The 24950-nt window shown below is 37.7% G+C and overlaps 1 protein-coding gene and 1 long non-coding RNA gene across 21 annotated transcripts in view; one reads left to right on the top strand and one right to left on the bottom strand.

Moving 5' to 3' along the window:
* Window positions 1-2622: 2622 nt before the first annotated feature.
* The window catches only part of svila (supervillin a), a 64863-nt gene continuing 42535 nt past the window's right edge, over window positions 2623-24950 (bottom strand). For 8 of the 19 annotated variants that reach the window (XM_047817722.1, XM_047817723.1, XM_047817709.1 and 5 more), the window contains 30 exons: window positions 24198-24266; window positions 23362-23677; window positions 21783-22011; window positions 19968-20100; window positions 18947-18991; window positions 17713-17793; window positions 16410-16460; window positions 15837-16005; window positions 15421-15504; window positions 14764-14850; window positions 14468-14645; window positions 14106-14278; window positions 13701-13856; window positions 13160-13296; window positions 12531-12678; window positions 12228-12373; window positions 11513-11688; window positions 10630-10777; window positions 10206-10399; window positions 9981-10063; window positions 9698-9846; window positions 9490-9595; window positions 8281-8488; window positions 7504-7637; window positions 7272-7427; window positions 6771-6914; window positions 5393-5514; window positions 5044-5199; window positions 4690-4710; window positions 2623-3478 (listed from right to left, as the gene is read on the bottom strand). In XM_047817722.1, the coding sequence (XP_047673678.1) occupies window positions 3392-3478; window positions 4690-4710; window positions 5044-5199; window positions 5393-5514; window positions 6771-6914; window positions 7272-7427; window positions 7504-7637; window positions 8281-8488; window positions 9490-9595; window positions 9698-9846; window positions 9981-10063; window positions 10206-10399; window positions 10630-10777; window positions 11513-11688; window positions 12228-12373; window positions 12531-12678; window positions 13160-13296; window positions 13701-13856; window positions 14106-14278; window positions 14468-14645; window positions 14764-14850; window positions 15421-15504; window positions 15837-16005; window positions 16410-16460; window positions 17713-17793; window positions 18947-18991; window positions 19968-20100; window positions 21783-22011; window positions 23362-23677; window positions 24198-24266 (4086 nt within the window). In that variant the 3' untranslated portion in view covers window positions 2623-3391. The remainder of the gene's footprint in view (window positions 3479-4689; window positions 4711-5043; window positions 5200-5392; window positions 5515-6770; window positions 6915-7271; window positions 7428-7503; window positions 7638-8280; window positions 8489-9489; window positions 9596-9697; window positions 9847-9980; window positions 10064-10205; window positions 10400-10629; window positions 10778-11512; window positions 11689-12227; window positions 12374-12530; window positions 12679-13159; window positions 13297-13700; window positions 13857-14105; window positions 14279-14467; window positions 14646-14763; window positions 14851-15420; window positions 15505-15836; window positions 16006-16409; window positions 16461-17712; window positions 17794-18946; window positions 18992-19967; window positions 20101-21782; window positions 22012-23361; window positions 23678-24197; window positions 24267-24950) is intronic. The other 11 variants (XM_047817713.1, XM_047817720.1, XM_047817724.1 and 8 more) reach the window with 9 other exon arrangements.
* On the top strand, window positions 22018-23723 carry LOC113662625. 2 transcript variants are annotated; one of them, XR_003445299.2, is made up of 4 exons: window positions 22018-22301; window positions 22393-22458; window positions 22618-23009; window positions 23452-23723. It is a non-coding gene; the product is annotated as an uncharacterized LOC113662625 (long non-coding RNA). The 2 variants fall into 2 exon arrangements; XR_003445298.2 differs by having other exon boundaries at window positions 22937-23009.

The following is a 24950-nucleotide window of genomic DNA, read 5'->3' on the forward strand; positions in this document are numbered from 1 at the left end:
TTTGATCTCAGCATCTCTCGTAGTTCCTTCGTCTTTTGCAGCCTTTGTTCTGCTCGTTTATCTTCAGCTTCCCTCCATTTCTGAACAAGGTAGATCTTCCCGTGTATCTCACAGTGTTTGTCTTTGTTTTTCTGTACCATGTCATCTATCTTCTTTAGTAGTTCTCTGACCTGAATTCTATCACCCTGATTTGTGTCACTGAGAATGTGATATCTGTGTCCACATTTATTTGCAATCCTCTTGAAAGCTTCTCCTGATTCCTTAACACATTTTTCTTGCTGTTTGTCACATGAGTATAATAATATTGTATGATCCCAAACCTTCTGGCCAAGAAGCTCTGTGTGCTCCTCCATTGAGAGAGCCATGTCCTTTGTGACCTCCTCACCAATGGCTAGAAGTATGGCATGAGGTCCAGGCTCACACAGAATCATGCTGAGCATTAGTTCTTGTTTATCTCGTTTTGTTGTGTCAATCATAGGAAGTCTGGACCATCGATTAGGTGTGACTACCACTGTTACTTTTCTACCAGCTATCTCTCCATCTCTCTTTATGCACTTGCTACTGTTCTGAGACACAAACACCTCTCTCCCAAGGATGATGTTTCCAATTGAAGCCACGTTTATCTCATGGGGTCCAATTATTATAATCCTCAGATCTGAGAGACGTGAAATTTATAGACAGTTATTTGATCTTGTTACAAAGCAGTGCATTTGGTCAGTCACACTAATGACAAAACAATGAAATAAATTCAATCGTGTCTTTGTGCTATAGCAGAAATGCAGAATAAGGGATTTTTGTCAAAATTGAAGGGAGACTGAATGGAGAAAGATGCAGGGGGGCTATTATAAGAGACATACTTCAGTATGCTTAAAAAAGAAAGTTGACCTGAAAGTCAAATTTGAATCCAATTCAGAGTCCAATCTGTGGCACCGTTTGAAAATTTCAGTCAAGAAACATCCAGCCAAGCTAAAGACTGATTAAGAGGCAGCAACAATTTCTTAGAGCTCATGGGTGTTCATTTTTCTTGACATGATTTAGACGCACATCGGAAAGCTCCAGAACATCAAACTCCCAAAAGTTCTGCTTTTATAGACATAGTCACACATTTGTGACTTTTATAACACTTAGCTGCTAATTTTTCACTCAGGAAAGGTGTGTTTTTTCATTTTTAACCTGTTTTTTTTTTATGTTGGTTTAATCTTTGGTCTGTGTGGTTCTTGGTTTATGGAAGTTGGTGAGGGCCACTGAATTGTTATTTATGTTATAATTATAATGAAATGAGATTGTATTTTCTTGTCCCCATGAATGTACCTTTGTTTCTCTCGGCTTTTCTTTTAATTTCATAAATATGAACTTGTCCTGGACTTGTTTTGTTAGCTGTATGAACTTAATGATAAATTAATTTATGTTGTCTAACAAACTTTGCAACCTTCCTCATATGCTGCTTCCAGGAACAGGTGCAAATATACTGAGATCACATGGCATATGACACTTGGACACTACACATTTACAGCATTTAGCAGACACTTATCCAGAGTGACTTTTTTTTTTTTTTTTTTTTTACAGTTTATACAAATGAGCAATTGAGGGTTAAGGGCCTTGCTCAGGGGCCCTGCAGTGGTGGACCTGCTGGCACTTGGTGGACCTGGGATTCAAACGAATGACCTTCCAATCAGTAGTGGAACACCTTAACCACTGAGCTACCACATCCCCCATACAAACATACAGCTATATATGTGACTAAATGGAAATTCACCAAAACATTTTTAGTGATTTTCAAGTTATTTTGCAAACTATATTGATTTTTCTTTCAAATCATATAATGCTAAGTATTTTACTTTATTTGATTATGTTACATGATCATAGAAACAACAACTGACCAATAGTTTAAGAAGAATCTGTGAAATTTACCTGACTCTTGAGGTGGGTCTGCAATTGAAGCCATTCTCTGTGCTGTCACAACCTAGAAATATGTTCACACTCAAAACAACAAATTAATGCCTAAAGAACAAATCACAAATATCATTTTATACAAACACCAGACACGACCCAGCAACTGAATATGAGGATGTAACCAGACGTTATTGTAAGTTTAGTCTTTGTAAGAACAGTTGTTTTTTCTGCCCAAACTCCTGTCATTCAATGTACATTTTGAAAATCACACAGACCAAACATTAAATATACACAGTGATTAATAAAATAGCTTAGTATTTTAAACCAAAAGAAAAGAGAAATAAAGTCTTTTGACTTTACCTGTATATTGAGCTGTCAGACCCAACCACCCCCCACACAGTACAGTGACAAATGAAGAGTGTACACAGAGTCTTGTTTGTGTACACTCAGAAAACAGGATGGACTACTTTGTGAAGAAAACGAAACAAAAACTCAACACCACACTCTCTAAGATAAAATTTATAGTTAAGTTGCATAACAAATACCAAGCTACCCAGAAAAAACTGAGAATAAGGAAATATCAGGTGATGTGTTTTTGCGCTGGAGTCATCCGGGAAATTTAAAAAAAATACAAACCCCAAAAGATGGTCAGTGAGTCACATCTATCCCTCATCTATTCCAACACACAAGTTTGCTGATACTTAAAAATAAGAGAAGCACAGCATTGACTGCATATTTCAATAGTTCAGTTTATTCTCTGATATTTTATATATTCACCAAAATATTAAAATTGCATACTATAATATTTCATTATATAAACTGTACATGAAAGCGAAGGCACTATACACTGTAGAATCTGAGCAAGATTTAATTCACCTTCAGTTCAACATTATTAGTTGAATTTACTCTCACACACACTACACCATCACTAATTATTCAGACACACCCACAGCTCTCAGCAAAAAGTCATAGTGTACTATACATTTACTGCAAAACTGTTTAAAGTGTAAACACAAGTAAAATAATGAAGAGCATTAACAGGTAAAGCAAACACAGTCTGCTGGTGTGATGTGGCCACTGCATTAATCAAATTATATTACTTTTCTATTTTAGTTCAGGTAACTGTAATGGTAGCTTTATTTCTGCTACATGGACATGTAGTGAAATGAAGAAAAAAACATTTCAGAAAGAAAATTACAGTAATTTACAGCTTTTTACAATTCAACAAACTGAGGGGAGAAAACAAAAACAAAAACCCAGGAATAGACAGAGAGATACTCCATGAGGCTGGTAAACCTCTGCTAATCTCTGTCCATATCCTCTCCTTCTTTCTTTTCTTCTTATATCCCTTTTCAGTGCATTCACATCAGCACATTTGTACATATATAAAGTTCAGCTAAAAACTGAGTGCAAGTTTCACCACATGCTTGTTCCATCTTTTCCTATACTGCAGCAGCGACTATCGCCTCATCTGTACATCTTCATCCTTGTAAACCCACTAGAACAATCCTTTGGCTTTCTTCACATTCACCTGCTTCCAACCTGGCAAAGCTTCATACTCCATCCTCGTCATCTCCAGTGCTTTCTGTAAAAGTAACAGACACACACAAACACACGGTATTTGAGGAAACATTAAGCTGATTGTATTTCTTGCTTTTTTCACAACGGTCCTTTTCAATATCTAAAGTTCTGCCAAACACTCACACGTTTAAAACTGAAATGTTCACGAAGGCATGAAGAGAAAATCCCTGCCTTTTAGTTTTAAACTCACTCTTTACGCAGTTATTAGGTATACCTTATAGCTACGGACTTTGTCAGCTTAAATTTTTATATCAGTTAGTTGGTAGGTATAAATATATTAACAGCAGCCTGTCTTTTGCTATGCAGGACTTCACCCCAACATTCAAACTAGTGCAACAAACAAGTGTCAGTGCTTTTCTTGTTCATTTCTACAGCACAGACAGAACAAAGCGGACATGTTTTCTAACAGTGGTTACAGTCAATAATAATACAAAGACCTCTATATGGTGAATGTAACTGATAAAAGGGCCTGTGAATGTAGCTTATAATGTATTGTAGTGCAATACAGATGGTCACACTAACCTCTTTATTTGTTTAAAAAAATACTATAGGTCTGTTCAATGTTTCAGTAGAGTACCTATAATATTACCATATAATACAAATATAGTCTTAATAATTGTCCTAACAGGACATAACAGCTATGGTATTTTTTTTGTCATACTGTAGTAAGAGGTACAGTACATGCTAAATTATTTCCATATAGTGTAGCTTTGTTGTGAGAAATCAGCTATTTGGCATTATTCAATATTAATAGGTGTAAGACATTACTGCTTCTGAGGTTATAGTGGTTAATAGCAGGGTTGGCTCACATCTTCTAAATAAATAGACATTATTGTATATATACATACACACACACACACATTATATACACACATTATATATACATAGAGTACACACACACACACACACACACACACACACACACACACACACACACACACACACACACACACACACACACACACACCATGATACATGTGGTTAACACCAGGAATTCTATTCTAATAAAAACAAAATCTGTTAAATGGTGAGAAACACATGCATTATCTATGTTTAAAAAAGTGTGTTATCTTGTGTGGCAGGAAAGCCACACCTAGGTTATACAGAAGATGTGAGTGTTTTGTTGGTGAAACAAGCAAGTGAACTGGTTGACTGATTCCAAATACAAGCATTGTGTAAATGTGAGGAACACCGGCAGTCCGTAAAAAAACTCACCTTCCCATAGGCCCCTACACCCTAAAGGTGAAAGGAAAATGTAACCACTGTCAGATATGAGACTATGCCACCACAAGGGACGCATGGCAAAGGACGAATAAGGGGGAAAGAAAAGTCGTTATACAAGAAAGTGAAAAAAACGAGTATGAAGAGTAGATTATGAGAAGGGGAGAGAATGACAGACTAGAATGAAACAGAAAGACCATCATACTATATTACACATCTGGCAAGCTTTTACAGTACCTTCAGTAAATATGTGACTAATGCAATTGCTCATTAGAACTGCAAAGAGCTATACAATACTGCCCCTTATATACAATACATACAGTCCATGAACAGAGGTTGTGATCTTACCTCAAAGTCTTCGTCTGACAGGTAGAGCTCAAGGTGCAGAGGGTCGACACCTTCTGGTAAAGGCCGGGCCATGAGATCAGCCAGTGGATAGGTGGTCTTACAGAGTCTAGCCAAAACATCTTCCACTAGAATGATCTGATTACATACTTCTGCTTCCTGTAACATGGAATAAAAGAAAGAGGGACAATTAATGGTTCATCAATGTATCCATCTCTCATACATCTTCATGCATACTGTATTTTCATTCTCCATTTATATTGCATCTTCTCATTCTTACAAATTACATTCTTTGTGCTGTTAAAGTTATTTGAAGCTTTTGAGCAGTCTGATTGTGAATGAAGTGGAAAACCTTTTCTGTGATCTCAGCGATGTCCTCTCTGTGCTCCCAGCTGGGGAACATGTTAGTGAATGTAAGTGGCTCCAGTCCTGCATGAATCAGGTAGGCTTTAGGAGGCTTCTTCTCATTCTTCTCTACACAAACACAAAAATACAGAGAGCAAAGTGTCAAAAGGGCTCAAAATACATTCCAAAACAATCGGTTGCTTTTATACAGCTGCTCGAATGATCTCCTAGCTGATTTTAAAAGAAAAAATGGTTAAGATGTCATTTACATTTTCATACAGTTACAATTTTAGCTGTGAAATACTCCACAGAATATTTGATTGTCTGGACCTGTGGCTTTACAGATCCATTCCACAGCAAGCAAACTGCCCTGATGTACTGTATACATGAGACAGCCAGGGTGTACAGAATATTCCCCTTTAATAGCTGGGTTTTCATGTTAATATAATGCATCATATATCAATAAGCAGAAAGTAGAAAACAGGCCTTGACATGAAACATGCATAAAACTGGAAAAAGGATAAAGCTTTACTCATATATAAGCTTTACTCATATATATATATATATATATACACACTCTGTATATTACCTGAATATATAATAAACCAGGCTCCAGCTTTATTGGTTGGATATTTTTAAAATCTAAATCTGAAAGTGTCAAAGTCAATATCTAAAAATCTGGGAAGAAAATTCAACTGAGTTTAAATCCCCCAATTAGCCAGAAACTGAAAAAGCTACTTAAAGAGTGTGGCATAATTTCAAGGAGTTACCTGTTTGAGAAAATTGATAAAGCACTGATTGTGTAAAAAAAAAAAAAAAAAAAGAGAGAAAGAAAAAGGAAAAAAAAAAAGCATTAAAAAGTGTTTCTCTCTTTGATCAAACCATCTCAAGTGTTGGCAGCAACAGCTCTGTGGATAAGTCATCAGACCACTGATCAAAAAGTTCACAGCACTGCAAGCTGTACCAGCTGCCATCTTATGCAAGGCTCTTAACCCTCAAGTGCTCAAGCCTATAAATTAGATACAAAATGTCCTTTCACTTGTGTAAGTCACTCTGGATAAGGGTTTGTGTCAAAAGCCATAAATGTAAATAAATATATAGGATTAGAAGCAGCACTGAAGTAATTTACCATTAAATAAATCAAAACCTTTTAATTTCTTAAATTTTTTAGTCATCACCATAATCAAGTTGCAGCTTAAAACTACAGTTTACAAATAACATCTTAACTAACCTGAATAACCTGAGGCAAATGTGCCTGAGGTTAAAATCATTAACAAACAGAGTGCTATGTTGGTAGGAATTTACCCAAACAGGCTAGTTATAGCAGCAGATACATTTATCAACTTCCTTTCATTATTTTAATAAAACATCTCCCAGATTTTTACCTCGGCAGTACTGGAGCACAGTTTCCATGGCACACTTCCTGTCTAAGTCCCATCGGATACGGGCAGAGCCTGTGTTCTCACTGTCCAGTGACCACCAGCCCTGCCACAGGTACACCTCATGATGATTATCAACCAAAAACAGAGCTGTAACAGAAAAGCAAAGCAGAAATTATATTCCTGGACCAGTGAAGGTGATGCTCAGAGTTTATTCAGGAAACAATTCAGAAACAAAACAGAAAGCAAAACTAGATATACTATATAGTATTACATATTAGGAACACTTGAGATGGGGCATTAGAGCATCAGGGATGTGTTATTTTACAAGCATCAAAGTAACTGGAAGTAATTTGTCCATAGGTGAATTTACTGAGCCTTTAAGTGAAATTGTCTGATGTATAACGTGATACATATGACAGCTTTGTTCCACTTTGCAGAATAGGACTTAAAACATTGAGTTGATACAAACATGCGGTCAGTTTGTCTGGTGAATATGGACTTCACCTGGCTGGGTGACATTGTACAGATCTTCCTGGTGGAAAGGCATGGAGTTAACCAAGTTTGGCTCTCTGGAAGGACAGCTCAACTCCACAGCGACAAACTCCCCTGATGTACTGCTTAAGTGGTATAACCGTGGTGTGAAGTTAAACTTCCCCAAATCTAAAAGACAAATTACAGTTCATGTTAGCTTGTACACAAATAAAACACACATACACAGCTGTAAAACCCGACTCACCGTGAATCATACAGTCGTATGCCTTGCGGTCGCGTCTCCCAAGACCTTCCCAGAATCCTATTGGTTCAGTGCCTTCCTCACACTCGTGGATGGTCACTTTGCTACTGCTGTGAAGTCCAGCTTCTAGAGGACAACTGAGAATAAAGCACCGACATGGTCAATAGTGTGTGTGATTAAACTTTGTGGAGAATCAGTCTGTCAATAATCAACGAGATATTTTAACCAGGAACTTTTATCATTAGTCTTATTTATTTTTAAACAATAAATGTTTTATTTAAAAAGTTAAAAGGGGATTTTCTGAATAGAAGAAACTACAGTAAAAAAATATCTAGATTTTATCCTTTATTTAAACACACTTTTTTTTTTTACCTATAACCATCTCCAGCTGGCCAGAATGAACTCTGATAGTAATCTGTTAATATGCAAATCGAATCATTACAAATGCTATCTGGCAAGGTTGCTAAATTTTTTTTAATTATTATTTATTTATTTAATGAATAAGATGGTTTTCATGTCTTTATTACACTTGCTATTGTTTTTTCCCCAATAGCACAAACATTGGAAAGTGTGCCACCTATTGAGAGTAGCTTTGGTTTTGTTTGCGAGACAAATGTAGTTAAGCTTGTACAACGTGTTGCTGAAATATCAGAGAGCTTTGATGGATCAGATTTAAAACTGTTTCAAATATGTCTTGGTTTCGTTGACACGTTAATCTAGTTTCAGTTTTAATTGTGATACTCAATATGCATGCAACAAGTGCACGTTTTGTTCCCTCACCGCTCTTTGATCTTGTTAGCAGTAGTGTGGCCCACATCCCGCGTGTGTGCTTGGGCCTTGCAGCCGTGCCACAGGTACATGCTGGCTTTAGGGATGTTGAGCAGAATCATGGAAGTGCGAGAACGCAGACTGCTGCAGTGACACACCACCTCCAGCAGATGGCCCTCTACTGGCTTCTCGCCTCTCACACAGTACAGCCTCCAGTCACCTGCACACAAGTGGAATAAAATTAACAGGACTATCACTATTTTTAAAGAAAAAATGAGAGAAATCATTTAAGAGACTATGAAGTTTGACTATGAAAATAAACAAAAAAATTTTGAAGAGTGTTACTATAAAAAAAAAATTGGGGGTATAATTATGAGTATAATTATAGGCAAGAATTTTTTTTAACTTCACTCTACAATGAATTTTAGTCTGTACATTTTTTTGTGGACTGTATTTAGTTTTAGAAAGTGTAAAAGCAAGGCACTGGAGCTCATGCTCTACTCTAAAGCCCTGATGTAAATGACACTATCTTCATCACACAGCATTTTCCTGTTTTTCCATTTTCTACACACACTAGTCATGACTGACAGGCAGGAAAGAGGCATATTAGATGAAGTCAGAAAACATTTTTTCAATATCACAAACACACACATGCACTCAGCGCTGCTTTCTTCCCATCGTGTTACTGTTAGTTCTCATTCCATTTTATCTGGTACAAGTGACTTCACCACAACTATCAACAATAACAGACCACCAAAATGCCACCACTAACAACATATTAGTTGGGTGGTGGATCAGTCTCAGCACTGACATGTGTAGTGTGTATTACACTGGTACAAAAGATTCTTAAACACTGAGTAATATATAAAAAGTGTAGCATTGAAACTTTGCACAATATGAGTATACAAGATCTTATAATGCAAGATATGAGTATACAAGATCTTAGTTCATAGGATCATTTTTCTTAATTTACTCCAGCATTTCTTCAGTTCCCACAAGAACATTTAGTAAAACCAATGTGGACATTAAATATTGTCCTTCACTAGAGGAATGCAAAGAAAAATATATACGGACACTAGATCAATGATCATACCAGTTATACTAATGCATCATTAAAAGAACATGCAGACTAAAAGTTACACACATTTAACGAGAGAGAGAGAGAGAGAGAGAGAGAGAGCGAGCGAGCGCACAAGAGAGGCTAACACAGCTATAGCATACTCTGTGTATTCTCTTCTTCCTCTTCTCTCTTTCCTGCATGAATCATCATGCCTCCATTAAAACACTGTAGAAAACAAGGGGGTTCCTTCCCCTGCTGCACCTGGACCTGAAACACACAGAGCTGCATTATAGTACAATAAAAGAGGGAGAATATTCCCTAATAACCTGATAACAGTGTGTGAGGTGAGGATTAAAACAGGGGAAAGACCTGTGCTCCTCTCTCCTCATCCAGCTCCATAGTCATGAGAGCCGATGTCCCCTTCTCACTAACAGTGGCGTTACGACCCTGCCAGAAGAAGTATGCACACCTCTCCTTTCCCGGGCCGACAGTCCGCTCAGAATTCAGCCTTTTTCCAACTGAAATAACACACACATCCCACAGCAGATGGTGGTGACGTCAGCATGATGGACAAACAGATCATTTAATTACACAGCAAAATGACCATGTATAGTTTCTTTACTGAGAAACACACACACACACAAATCCTCACCTGCTGCACTGACCATGTACTTCCATTTAACTACATACGTGTCTCCCTCGTGAAACTGCCCGATGCTCTGCTTAGGCAGCCGACTGCATCAGGGACACAAACGTCCAAGCATTTAATACACAATTGGATTAATATTCCGGGATCAATATTCAGTACTCATTACGTATTTATATACTGCCTGGATAGTTTAAAAATCAAAAACAAAATATGTGCTCTGATCTGTACCTGTAGTCAAACTCCAGGATATGCCACACATCCACAGACAGAGTGCTAATCTCAAAGTTCCTCCTGTCATCTCCCTCCATCATACCGTAACCTCGTCCCACGTCCATGCCGTCCAGGACAGTCCGAATAGGGGCATGGGACGACGGCAACATCAGAGACACGTTGTATGGTCGCCATTCACCACCTTGCACCTCCTACAACAACAAAAAAGTAAACACTATTCCATGTTTTAAAGATATATTCCAATTACGTCAGGGTCAACTAAAAGCCTTCACATTTCAACAGAATTAACCATATTTTACTCTTTTTCGCCTAAAGTGCATCTCTTGCGTACATTGATTAGGTCATTAATATAAAACACACTCACAAAGCTCTTCATATCTTCAGTTTTATGTGTAATGATAAGATCTTACTGATGTAATACCTTGTGTTCAAGAGCTTGTATTTCATCACTGTTTTTTAAAGCCTTCTTGGAGTCACTCCAGTCTAGAAACTTCTCCTTAAACAGTATAGTCTCATTGTGTTGGGTCACCCTGCCAAATACAGCCCAATCTGGCCGACCTTGGCCTTTCCTAACACAAACACAAACAAGCATCAGAAATACTGCCACAGACACGCTCATATATATTTAGACACGTGCCCGAGAAACAGACAGGTGAAGAGATGTGAGCTTTGTGTTTCCCGCACCGTCATGGCTACACAATCCCTTGTTTATAAACAGGAAGATTCTTGGCAGGAGTCTGGACAATAGTTTAGTATTTCATAACACCACACACACCATAAGGCATGTCTTTAATAGGTTCCTATGATAAGATTTACTACGGTTTATAAAGAAACATCCCAGCATTTTCAACCACATCTGTAACGCATGAGTTTATCGAATTTCACAGATCTCTCTGGAGTTGGAATAGAAAGTTGAGTTTCGTTAGTTTTCATTATGTGAAAATCTCTGAGAACACTTTTATAAATAATTCACTTACACAGATTTAGATTTGAATTTACAAATATCTATTATTTTGCCATTTAGTTTTTTAGTTTTTACTTTCTACTCAGGAAAAGATTTCTGGATAATTCATTGACACTCATGAGAGTTTTAAGTTAACAGGATTACCCAGCAAATGGCAAAGTGTAGAAATTGTTGTCATTGTTAATCGCAACGCCACACATGAAGTAGATCAGGATAAACAAATATGAAGTAGTTATTTAAGTCCAATTAACACAGAGAATTTACAGAAACAAATTATACTGTGTCTCGGTAGAAAGCCCTGACTCAAAAGTCATTCATTTTCTCAATACAAGTTACAGACCTTGGGATAAGTGAGTTACACTCTCCTGGATCTAACGGGTTGATATCACAGGTTGTGTAGTCAAAAGTCCCATTCCAGAGGTGCTTTGCTAGCTGAAATGCCAGTTTCCTTTGTGCCAATGTCACCTCTTTACCATGCCACACATACACCTCACTGCCAAAATCAAACACCAGCACCTACAAACACAAACACACACATCAGAAATCTGTGGTTCATATAGTGTGTGTGTGGAAGTCTGGGGAAACTCTTCACATGGTGAAGTAGGAATCTGATTACACACTGAGCTGATTAGTCTGATGTCCATTTCACTTCAGCCTGAAACCATCCAACAACTTGATCATAACCTAAAACAGACAGCTAGCAAGGATTTAGTCATCTTTAAGCAGAATAATTGCATTTAATTCTGAAATAAGTATTTGCAGTAAGACAGCAAGATAAGTACAACTCGCTTTCTCTCTCTCACTTTCTCTCTCTCTCTCTCTCTTTCTTTCTTTCTTTCTTTCTTTCTTTCTTTCTTTCTAATGAATCTCAGGTGTTGCAGTATGTGATATCACAGGAGAAAAACCCTATTTTTTTGGCCAAAGAATGTTTTTCTATATGCTAGTCTTCAGCCAGAATGACTTGATGGGTTTCCTCCAGACCACCACACATATGTAAAGTACATGTAATGCATATGCAGCTACTTCATGATTGTTATTAACCAGCATGGCCTGACCTCTGTAGGGCTGAGCATGGAGCAGCGTGGTACTCTACCCCAGAAATCATCATCAGGAACCAGCTTGTCCTCACGCAGCCTGTAGACACAGTTTGTCTCCACTATGGCGGTCTCATAAAACTCATCTTCCTCTGGAGTTCCTGCAACTGTGATGTGCAGAAAACTCCTGTTAGATACTAAATACTGCTCTCACAGCAGCTTTCACCATCCAAAATGTAAAGAAGCAGCATAACCTGAGCTCAGACAAATGTTTAACACTTCATGCGCAGAAGCTTGTTATCATGTAATACAACAGCCTGTCACCTTGGTAGCTGGTCTGCCCTCCCAGAATCTTCCAGAATTCCTTAGATGCATGGCTCTGGGTATTGATACCTTCCTCTACGGTGTGAACATAAGAGGCTCTGCATCCAAGGTCATGCTTGGTCTGGATGAATGTAGCCATTTCTGCAGCCTGTACATAGGATAAAGCTGATTTAAGAACATTGACGTAAGCCATGATGTAGTAAAGATGTACAAAACAATCACAGACTAAACAAGACTTCTCTGTGAGAACACATGGGCTGCTATCCATGGCAGAAGGCTACGAGCAAAAAGTAAGCTGTAAACTTGAGAATTTCTGAAGTAGGTCAAATACATCTCCAGACCGAGTTCAATGACCTCTCTAGGTTTAAACAACACAATGTTTAGGTCTGTGTGACGGTGCTCACTTGTTGAAATGTTTCCTGACTTTTACAACTGACTTCCTGCTGCTGTTATGACATCAAACCAGCTCTGTGGTTAATTTTGCTGACTTCCTGCACGTGGAGGACTTTATCAAGCAACACACACAGGCTATTCACAGACTATTTTATCACTCTGTATCCTGTTGTGAAATTTTTATCATGTAGAGCATGGTGTTATTTAAAAATATTATGAAATAAAGAAATACTTACTTTGGCTTTCTCAATGACATTTGCGAACTCTCCAATCCAGATAAAACAGGACTGGTGTGTAACCAGGAGGAAACAATCACCACTGTTCAGAGAGGAAGCTCTAGGCTCGACTAACCTCGTCTGGACATGCCGTCGGCCTAGTTCATTTGAAAAAGGAAAAAAAAAAATGTTAAATCACTGCTTTCTCAACACTGAAAAACATTGTTTGACCCCTAGACAAGGAAACTGACAAAATCCTGTAAGCTCATGCCTTATGAGAAAATGTCTTCCAGAGCCAATATAAATCCACCAACATTAACAACCTCAGTAACAAAAGCAACATGTCTCCTGGACAGAGTAAACAAACTTAGTGCAACACAAAACCCTAACAAGTGCCTAATACATACAGGTCTTACAGCTGTCTTCACACACAGCTGCTTGTTTTGTGTTCCACTGATATTACATTTGGATATATGTATGTAAAGTAAAGACATTTTGCACATAGCTAAAGTGTCTTCCAGACTGGAGATCTGCTCTCTCACTTCACTCTTAAGTGACTGACCTTTGACCTGCATGAGCATGATGGCCTTGTAAGGCATGGCACTGTTGTGGGAGCTTTGCTCGGAGACCTTCACACTCCGCAGACTCACACTGCTGAAGTTCTCTTTACTCGCCAAGCCTGCCAGAGCCACAGCAGAGAACCCACTGTTTTTACACACTGAGGGAGACCGAGAGAGAGAGAGAAAGTCACACACACAGCATTCGTTTACAAAACTGAAACACGCACGTCAAGCACACAAAATATAAAAAAGTGCAAGTGTCATCAGCAGATAGATATAGCACTTCTACCATGTGTGAACAAATGCATGCCTGATGATAAACACCCTGTCTTCCCTCTCTGTAACAGCCTACTTAATCTGACACTTCAAGTGTTGTTTCAGAGACCCTCCCTCCAGCCATCACTCACTCTTCTCCTGTGTGATCCTCTTGCTCTCTAGCACACCGATGTTAAGCCTCTGCTCTGTGTACTCATGTCTGATGTCCTCTCGTGCGGCCAGCATCTTCAGAGGATTCCTGGATGACTGCACGTTTCGAGCTGGACGCACTGCACGCTTGTGCTGCACCATCTCTGAGGTCAGCCTTAAAAAACACAAAGGTCAAAGGACATTATACTATGAATGTATTTGAGAATAATCCTGAGTCACAAAAATGGATCAAATAATATATTGAGTTTTTGTATAATTCTTTTTTTTTATAATACTTCTTTAATTGTTACCTCAGATATATTACATAAACACTCGGAGCCACAGGAGTCAAAAGTGTTCTTACTTTGGCATCTGAGTTCCAAAGATGGCATCAAAGTCATCGTCGATCTCCACTTTACTGCTGATATTGGCCAGTTCCTCAGTGTGTCTGTAAAACTTATCAAAACACTCATCGTCCAGAGTCATGACCTCTTTAACCTTCTTCTCGGTTACTGTAAGCGTCGACTCAGGAAGCCCACCCACTTAGACAAGGACAGAAACAAAACTTACATTTATTTTCAGGGAAGGAAAAAAAAAAACCCTAAAGTGCCATTTAGCTACATATTTCAAGTCAGGGCTCCTGTAGAGGAACTTGCTCACCTTTACTGTTGAGCCGACCCAAGAAGGACTCCAGCTTCTCCAGCTTCTTGTCTGACTCGAGTTTTACATTGTCTCTGACCTCAATCTCTGCAAAAGCATTATTATTATAAAAAAATAAAAAAAAAAAAAAAGATTATTTCTGGAGTGAAGAGACTTAAAGCACACACGGTGAGATAAGGTGTAGAATTAAAAATTAATAATTCAAAAAGTAATGAAATAAAATTAAATAGAAACTATATTCATCAACTAACATCTGTTAGGATGCAGTTATTAGATTTGTTGTGCTGTATGTGTGTTTATAAGCAGCATCGTGAGCCTTATCGCATCAGGCCATATACATGATGGCGGAGAAGATGGAGAAAACATAGGCTTACGTACAGTGTTGTAACATCTATTCAATTATTTTCTTAAAATAATAAGAAAAACAATGAATATTTGTTATATTAAACAATATCTTTATTTAATGCAATGCATTTTCACAAGTAGCTGGTTCTGATTATCTTTAAAAAAGGACCAATGAGACGCCACTTAATTTAAAAATTAGATGTTACTGCTATTCTATTCATTCTAAAACTTAAACGGAAACATAATACAGGCACACACGCACACACACACAAACAAATCATCTGAACAGTAGATATATGAAGAGGGGTTTACCTTCCTGAGGTTTGGAGATGGCATTCTTGTTTTTGACTGATGGAGTAAACACTGGCTTTGTAAGCACCATGGGGGCCGCGAGACCTGAAACAGAACATCAGTCCAAAGAAAATGACTAATCTGTATAGACACGTGCCTACAAATGAAATAATCCAATGTCACGAATACAACACTCCTAAAAATACCATGTCTCTTGCACAAATCCATTATTCACAGTAACATTGACAACTGGACCATTGTGAAGACGAATGTCTGTGAATTTCTATTTTATATAACTTAATGGTTAATAATTCTTGAATAGTTTTAGAATAGAACTTTACACAAGTATGATTTAGGCAAGAAACAATATACATAACTCTCGGCAATTATATAAAAAAATGTGCTGGTAAATAAGCTGATACGAGACCCTCGCTGACCTTTCTTGACCATACGACCAGCCACAGTAAACTGTGTTGAGTCATTGGCAGCTCCATAACCTTTGACCTTCCAGGCATCTTCTTGAGCTGTTATGAGCTGCTTCCGTTCTTGGACGGACATCTCTATGCGCTCCAATTGCTGACTCTCCACTACCTCATCCCCTATCCTCTGCAAAATAAATAAATACATACATAGATAAATTTAATAGCAGATTCCACATACGGATCACACGGTCAAGTTACTAGACGTAAAAACCTGCAGTTTAAAGTGTCTTTCCAAAAACACACACAAACTTCACTGCTAATTGAACCGAACTTTAATAGAATCTCTGAAAACTTACTGAAGGTTAATATCACTAGAAAAAAAGGGAATGTAACCATGCAGCCATGAGCAGCTCTAATCCACTATTCCATTAATACTGGATTAGACAATCTAACAGCTATAAACATGTCTGAGTGTAAGTACTGAATTTTCTATTATTATCTATTTTTAACACACACAGAGACACACACCTACACACACACACACACACACACATACACACACACGTGCATATGAGATAATCCAGGCACCTTGCGTCTCCAGGGGTGACGTTCATCTGCCTGCGTGAGCAGGGATTGTCTCTTCACAGAAGAATGGGAGGGAAGCGGAGGAAAAGATATGGCAGGTGACGAGAGAGTGGAAAGAGAAGATGACAGATGAAAGGATGCAGCTTAGACCAGAGACGTTCCTAATTACAGCATAGGTAATAAACCTGACACTTTGTTTCAACTCTCACTTTTACCTCATCTCAACAGCGTTAAAGATCTACAGCTAGCTTTAACATCAACAAACGTACTCACAGACACACTACCACTCAGCAAAGGTACATATGCTGGTCTGAAGTAAATCAGAGAACAGAAACAATTGGAATAGAAGGAAAAATATAATAGAACGGTGTGAAAGAGAAAAATATACGAAGTCCAATGTGTTTGAAAATTCTAAAATTCGAATCTATTCTATAATAGTATATAATTGAACTAAATAGAATTAAAAGGCCCAAAATGAAAAAGGTCAAAAGAGAATATGATAAAATGAAAGAGGACATTATGAAATAGAAAACAATAGAAAAGAACAAAAGAAAACCGAACAGGAAAAAAAATAACTGAGCAATATTGACAAGAGAATGAAAGAGAACAGAAAAGAACAAAATCAAGTTGACTAGAGGAGAACGAAATAACAGAAATATAAAATAGTATAAATAATCTTGTGAGGAATAGAATAGAATAGTATAAGTAAGATGTATAAGAAAATTAGGTAACAGAATGGCATTGAGATCAGTGGATAAAGAAGAAAACTAGTTTCTAGTGCCATGTTCTTTACAGCAGTAGGTGTTTCGGTTAATTAAGTGTTAAGCGTAGAAAGTTCTGCAAATAACCGCTCACACAACAGCAGCAAATTGAAACCACAAGCTCTAATTACTGCTATAGAACCTAAATTGTTCTCTGGAATGAAATGTGCATGCAATTAGATGAACAAAGACAAAGCATGTTCGTGGAGGAGTGTGTGGCAAGGTTCAGGAGAGGGAGTAAATTTGAGCAGAGCTATTCATGACTAGAGCGGTGTTTAAAATTACACAAAAAAAAGTTCCAAACAATAAATCGATGATTTTATTTGATGCTACAAAAAGAGAAATACAGCAAGTTAGTTTGCAGAAGAAGGTGTAGGAGGCAGAGATGGAGGGCAGGCATCTGTATGTGCAGTGCAGTTCATACACAAGTAATATTTGGGCTTGTACTTGCTTGCATTTACACAGCAATAAGAAATAAAGACAGAACAATGTCTGTAGAGTTATGTTTGCAATGCAGTGTGACAGTAACCAGGTAAACAGCTCACCTGGGAAAGGGGTTCGATGGAATCCAGAGACTCAGTGGCACTCACAGGTACAGAGGAAAAAGTGGAAGAAAAGACAGGATCCTACAGCAGGCAGGAAAGAAATGAAGGAAGCAACAAGACAGAGACAACAGAATAAGGAAATGTAAAAGAGGATAGGAGGAAAAGGGAAGACAGAGACAATGTCTAAAATGCCTATATAAGTATAGAAATACAAGTGTGTACGTGGATATACACACACATGCATGCAGTGCATTTTAACAGGGATGCAGGACACGAGATACACAATAAGTCCAAACAATTGTGTCATCATGGTTATCTAATATATTTCCTTTTCCTGCTGTTGACATGAAACCCATCATTTACAGTAAGATCCAGAACTGTGTCATGATTAAGACAAATTACAAGCTACTATAAAGCTTCACATGACACATTAAAAATACACACATTTAGCCAAATTTATCTATGTATTATTTAGTCTATCTATATATATCCAGCCATCCATCATGTACATGGGTGTATAGTAAAGTGAACAGACTGCAGTACAGAGAGGTGACTGGACAGTGACACCTAATTGGACAGATCACTCAAAAGATGGAATCTAAAAAAGGTCAAAAGAAGCTAAACATTAGTCTCCCTAACTATTTCCACCACGTTTGCCTTCTTAGAAGATGGATTTGTAATGAATATTGTATATCTTCTGTAAAGAAAGCCAAGCACAAACTCCTCATATAAATCAGGCTACAAGGCAGCAGTGAGTGAAAACCATAATCTTGCCCTAAACTGTAGTATATATTAATATAATCCACACAGGCTGTAAGCTTTAATAATGTGTAGCTGCTTCAACCACAAACAATGCAAAATATTACGGTAAAGTACGTTTTTTTTGCAGTTAGTAAGCGCTGTAGGACCTGCATCCCTCTATCAAAAACCAGACCAATGTTACAGTTTATATTACACAACCTTTAAAAATAGACACACAATAACACAAGATCAGAAGAATAACAAAACAGCAGCTCCATCAATCACCAGAGAAAGAAATAAGTCATACAGTGTTGTCATCATGGTCACATAGTTTAGTGAGAAACACCAGTAAATCCACCATCACAAAGTGAAGCAAACAGTCAGGTCACCAGTACAGCGTTGTAAAAATACCAGCACAGCACACCACACCCATCACCTCGAGATGAAACACAAACACACACAGCATGTGCTCTGTACCAGTGAGCAGTCTTACCCAGAGATGATCAGAGACTGCAAACTCATCTATCATTCCATTGCCCTGGAGAAAGCGACAGTACACTTTTAGGAAACTCATAAGGGTTCTTCACCTGACCTTCGGGAAGGTTCTACAGCATGTACAGTACTTTTTTTTTTGGAAGAACCAAGAAAATCTAATTAACCCTTAAAGAACCCTTAATGTTTTCCTAAGAGTGTATTTTACTTGAGGCCATAGTCATAATGTTACATGGAATGTATATGATGAGAAATAAATAAGATTACAGATTTACAAAAGATTTAAAAAAAAAAAAATGTCTAAAAAGTTACAAGAACACTAATATAATATATTAGTATTATATATAGATATTGTATAATAGTGAATATAATAGTGAATAATTATATATTATAATAGTGTATAATATATAGATCGTGAAGGAGGTTTATTAGTAATGCAAACAAAGAGGTAACTATTACTGTGCCCATTATTATTATTATTATTATTATTATTATTATTATTATTATGCAGTGCTTGCAAAGCAACGCCCTCTGTTATCTCACCAAATTATTATTATTATTATTATTATTATTCCTTCCTTTAAAATTTTTTTTCCTCTAACTTGTCCAGCACTGTTTATCGTAGACCAATGAATGAAAAGGTTTTCGAAAAGTATGTGCTCTGACTTTTCTAAGCAATCAGAATTAGGGTATCCCAGATATGGGATAAATCCCTATAGAAATACACTGAGGGAATCTTAGGATCGCGCTCAGCTCTCATACATGCCTGCAGGCACAGGCTGAGGACACTTTTCTCTCTCGCTCTCATGGTCAATGTACATGTTAAGTAGATTCTCAATGCATTCACCAACCATCCACTTGCATACAAATGTATTGGTGCCAATTCTGACCGCTTGCCTTCAGAAATATTGGCACCCTGTCTATACACTTGTATATAAAAGTAATTACATCCTTTGTGATAAATATTGGCACCCTATTTATCCACTCGCCTATTCGTTAGGAGACAAGGATATCCGTTTTACCTTCTTCTTAAATGTTTGCTCCACCTCCCATAGCTGAGCATGTCTCTCTGAAATGGCCACTTTGACAACATCCTGCTTCTTATTGATCCTGTTCCTCCAGTCTTCCTCACCGCTCTTCCTCAGCAGAGCCAGCCTGTTCACACACAGAAATATCGCAATAACAATTCAGTATAACAGCAACGGCACATGCTGAACCGTACAAGGTTACAGAAACTAGTGACGGACAAGATGTATTTATTTATTGCTATTTATGCCTCTTAAATAGTATACTTTGGAATATATACATATATATGTATAGTCATATACCCATGTAATGTGCAATGCTCAATGGCAGCTGATTTAGTGCCACTTTAACCAAAGGCAGATCTCAAAGTGTGAGCATTGCTGTGTGACACTTTTCTTAAAAAAAAAAAAAAAAAAAAAAAAAAATTAACCCGACTGATTACACAAAACTCATGGGACTGGGAGAGCTTCCAATATTGTAGTGGCAATGGTGAAATGTAAACAATTTTTAAGAAGTGTTGTTTAATTGTAGCAGCAGGGAGAATGTCTCTGTAATGTCACATCACGGCTATATACGACAACAACAAAAAAACATGAGTCGTGGAAGACAAGAGTGAGGAAGAATGACATCTTTTGAGTATGAGTAAGTTTATTTACTACTATGATGGTTTTAAAGCTGCGTCATTTTGCACAATTAAACAACCAGCAGCTTGTTAAAGTACTCATATCAAACATTAATAGTACAATTACATTTAACAAACAAACAAATAAATAAATGAATAAATCAACAGAGCGGTACAAAAGCAATTTAAATCAAAATCAGCTGGCCAGATAGTAAAGGGGTTTTTTTTAATGTGTTTTGTCAAAACAGAACAATACAGACATGTCCACATTCCTTAATCAAATCTGTAGGATGTATAGATGCACTAAATCTGTGTGATTTGTTCAGTGAACAATAATGGAATTCTGGGGTATTTTTACTGTCCTGGGATAATTTACAACAGCTGCTGAAATACCAAAATAAGCACCCATGATGAGGTGATTGGAGCCGTAACCAAGTCTAAGGGGAAAAAACCGTAAACAGGAACAATTCTTTGTAACAAAGTATTTTTTGTATTTTTAATAGTGGTAACTCAGTTTCATAAACTGTTGTGAAATTATGAGTGAGAGCATCACACTTGATTTAAAAAAAAAAAGTTTTTTAATGCTAAATTTCACTTTTTTGTTGTTGCTTTTTTAAATATTTTTTTCTGACTTCATTTCTCTCCACTGATAAGAACTGTAACGTTGGCTCAAAAACGTGTCCTGAGAGCATATCTTTCAAACACACTCGCCCTCAGATACACAACAGTTTACAACACAGCATTATTTGTTGATATTGTCAGGGTGAGACACTGATGCGAATGTCACCACAGACTGCTTTAGAGTACTATGTCCTGGAAGCTTCCACCTCCAGTAAACACTTAAGTTATCATTCTGTGACTGATTAACACTTCTGAGACACACAGCCATATATAGAAATGTCCAAAGTGTCCTGGCTTCTGTCACATCTTATTAACATGCATTTCACTTTTCCTTTTAAGTGAACACAAGTTAATACTAAAACGCTATTTCCTTCACTATCATTAACAATAACATCACTCACTTGCACAAATTAAGAAAAGGATATCTAAAGCATAACACCAGTGTTTTAAACATATACACATTCAAGTATCTTCCTTTCACATGTAAAATATACTTTACATTCAAAATACAAACTAAGACTTATCAGTTAAAACCCAAGAATGCACACACATGCACAGAGCAACTCGCCTCTCTTTGATAGATATCTGTCTTGCCGACATGTCTGAAATCTCCTCGGCGTCTTCTGCGTCTTGTTCTCTCTCACTGGTCCTCTCCCTGTCCTCTGAGACAGCTTCTCTGCCGGACTGGACCAAACGCTGTGTGTGTGTGCGCTGTGGGAAAGAAGTGCTCCCGTTCGACAGCTGAGACGCACTCGGAGCTGCTGCAGCTCTCACTGAAAGAGCCTGCTCAGGAAGACCTGTTGCACAGAAGACATGCACGTACACACAGGAAACCATTAGGACAGCCTCCGTTCAGACAGAGAGCAGCTAGACAGACACACTGAAGTCGGGTGTGTGGTTTTCTCCTGCTCTGTCCTGGCCTGTTGTTGAGATTATTTTACTATCCGACTGAGTGTAACAGTATATCGGTTAATTTACAGACTTTCAGTTTAGTTAAGGTATGAGAGTTACAAACATCTTTACATTCAGATACAGGAAATCTGCAGAACCGCACGCATGCATGGAAACAGAACTGACACAGCTGGAGGTTTGTTCAGTCTCTGTGACATTTACAGTCAAATGCAGACAACAAATCATATTTTAAGCACTGGTCTGATTCTGTGACGATATTATTGCAGTAAATTCATTTTCTCTGGAAACTACATCTCACAGCTTGTTTCTGAAGGCCATGCAGTCATAAAGAGGTGAGTACAGTTCATTAATTTTAGTTCGTTAAAGAAATGTATTCAGAAATACAACTGCTGCTTGTCAACAGCATATAAACTGAATAATCACTACTGAATAATCTAACCTACAGTACACTGTTCTGTGTTGTGTGTAAATACATCATTCTTATATTTCAGTCATCTGTGAATTGAACATCGATCATAGATAGGGTGGATCCATAGCCATGTCTGAGGAACACTAAAACAGACCAGCCTATATCACTGGACCACACATCCACTCCTTCACAAGCTCGTTTGCACCTAACTGCTATTTAACATCAGCACGCTATGGCTTGTTTTTTTCCAAGACGTTGTCAATAAAACATGATGGGGTTGGGAGACCGGAACGAAGTTGACCAGCTGTAATTACACAACCGATAAAAAAATGTAACCTGACACTGGGATTGAACATACTGTAAACCTGATCATTTCAGTTACTTTTTGTTTACCCCTTCAGAAATGCTGTGTAAAGGAGGATCTGGTCTGTGGATGAGGAGGCACAAAATATTCCATGCAAAGACTGCAAGAAGGTTCAGAGCAATACATTTTTACTAAACTCTAAATCATCAACAGTTAAATATTTTAGGAGTGTGGTAGGAAACCTTAGCTTACTTTGGTGAATTAGCTTGCTAGCAGCATGCTCAATAATGATAGAGCATGCAGCACATCAATCTATACACATGATGTCTTTTAAATCAGTGTTGTTGTTTTTTACACTGTTGCTCTTTCAAAGCTGCACAGGAAAACATTGCTAAACCACCTAAACCACATTAGGTACAGATTTAACATTTTGTCAGTGTTGCTGCACTTCCTCAAAACATAAAAAGGACAAAAATACATTAAAAAACAATCTACTGAAGTAAACACACTAAATAACCCTACCTGCCAATCCTGATAATCTCTGATGTCCATCTGTCTCCTGGAGGTCACATGAAGTCATTGCCTCTCTGTCTGGCTGCTTCTCTTTCTCAGAAGAAGGAAGTTTCCTCATACACGGACCCAGGCTGGACTCCTGTATCTCAGCTCCAGGCAGCTCAGAGGCACCTCTGCCTGGATGTCGCCAAGATGGAACATCTCGTTCAGAATAGCTGTTGGACACACTGGGTTGGGTCAGATGGATATCACCTGCATGGACTGTAGAAACTGTGGTCGATTTTACAGCAGAGGAAGAGGAGGTGAAATGAGAGCCACCTCCAATCTACAGATAGATAAAAAAAATCAGGAGAATTAAAAAGTCAAATAAGGATATGCACATGTTTGGTCACAGCTAACACAAGATGCACCAGATACATGCTTCACGGTTTTCTTCTTCAGTATATACATAAATGTCCCCAAAAAAAACAAAACTTTTTCCATACTTTCCAAAACACTTAAGAAAATAAGAAAGTAAGTCCATAAGAAAATACTCCAGAGTGCAATATTCAGCCAACAAATCAATGACCAGTGCAGACATATATAACGATACATTCCAGCAAACACAAATGCAACATATACACATGACTTTATATCAAATCCTCCAAACAAAATTATGTATAAAAAGGTACACAGTGACATAGCATCCTAGTCAACTAAATAACTATAATATATATAATATAACTAGCACCCTGTGGGACTATGATTTATACAGTAACACTGACGCACATAGCACACTAAAAGCCTATAGTTTTACTGCGAGCTGAGTAAAACTAAAGCAGATGAAACAACCACACAGCTCTCACATGGTCCAGATCACTCAGTCCGTCTGAGAGCCACATCTCCTCCTCATAAAGATCAGAGTTCGAGCCATCCTGCACCAAAGAGAGGCATCAAGCACAGCTGTACTTGTGTGTGAATGCAGAGTAAAAGCAGTAATGGTAAAAGGGAAAAGCGGTGTAAATGACACACTAACTGATCTTTTACAATTGATTTAAAGTGATTTTTTTCATACATAGTGTGTACACCACTTTTTGTTTATTCACTGTAACACAATATGCCAGGGAGATGGCTGTCAGAAACCTTACAATTATGGTGTCAAGTATTTTTGTTTTAGTACAATCCTTGAGTCAGGTGACATTTTTCTTAACAAAAGATTGTTTTGTCACTTTCAAATGGTGACAGGAGGTAGCACCTTTACAAGATGCAGTTGTACAGGTATGACGGCCGGTGGTCCAGAGCTCTCGTCAAGACCAATGGCATAAATATCAGAATGTGTTACACAAAATGGCAAAAAGCTTGTGGACACCTGATCACACCCATTTGTAGCCCTTACTTAAAATATTAATTAATATTAATATTTGAAAACAATAAATATACACACACTATACACTTGCATAGGATTTACTTGTATGCTGTTGCATTAAGAGTTCCCATTTGTTTGGAAGTAAAGGGCCCAAACTTATTCCAGCATAACAGTGCTAAACTTCAAGGTTGGAAGAACTTGTGTGGCCCATACAGAGCCCTGGACTACTGAACAACTTTAGGATGAACTAGAA

This window comes from Tachysurus fulvidraco, chromosome 8 (assembly GCF_022655615.1).
Source record: "Tachysurus fulvidraco isolate hzauxx_2018 chromosome 8, HZAU_PFXX_2.0, whole genome shotgun sequence".
Lineage (NCBI taxonomy): Eukaryota > Metazoa > Chordata > Actinopteri > Siluriformes > Bagridae > Tachysurus > Tachysurus fulvidraco.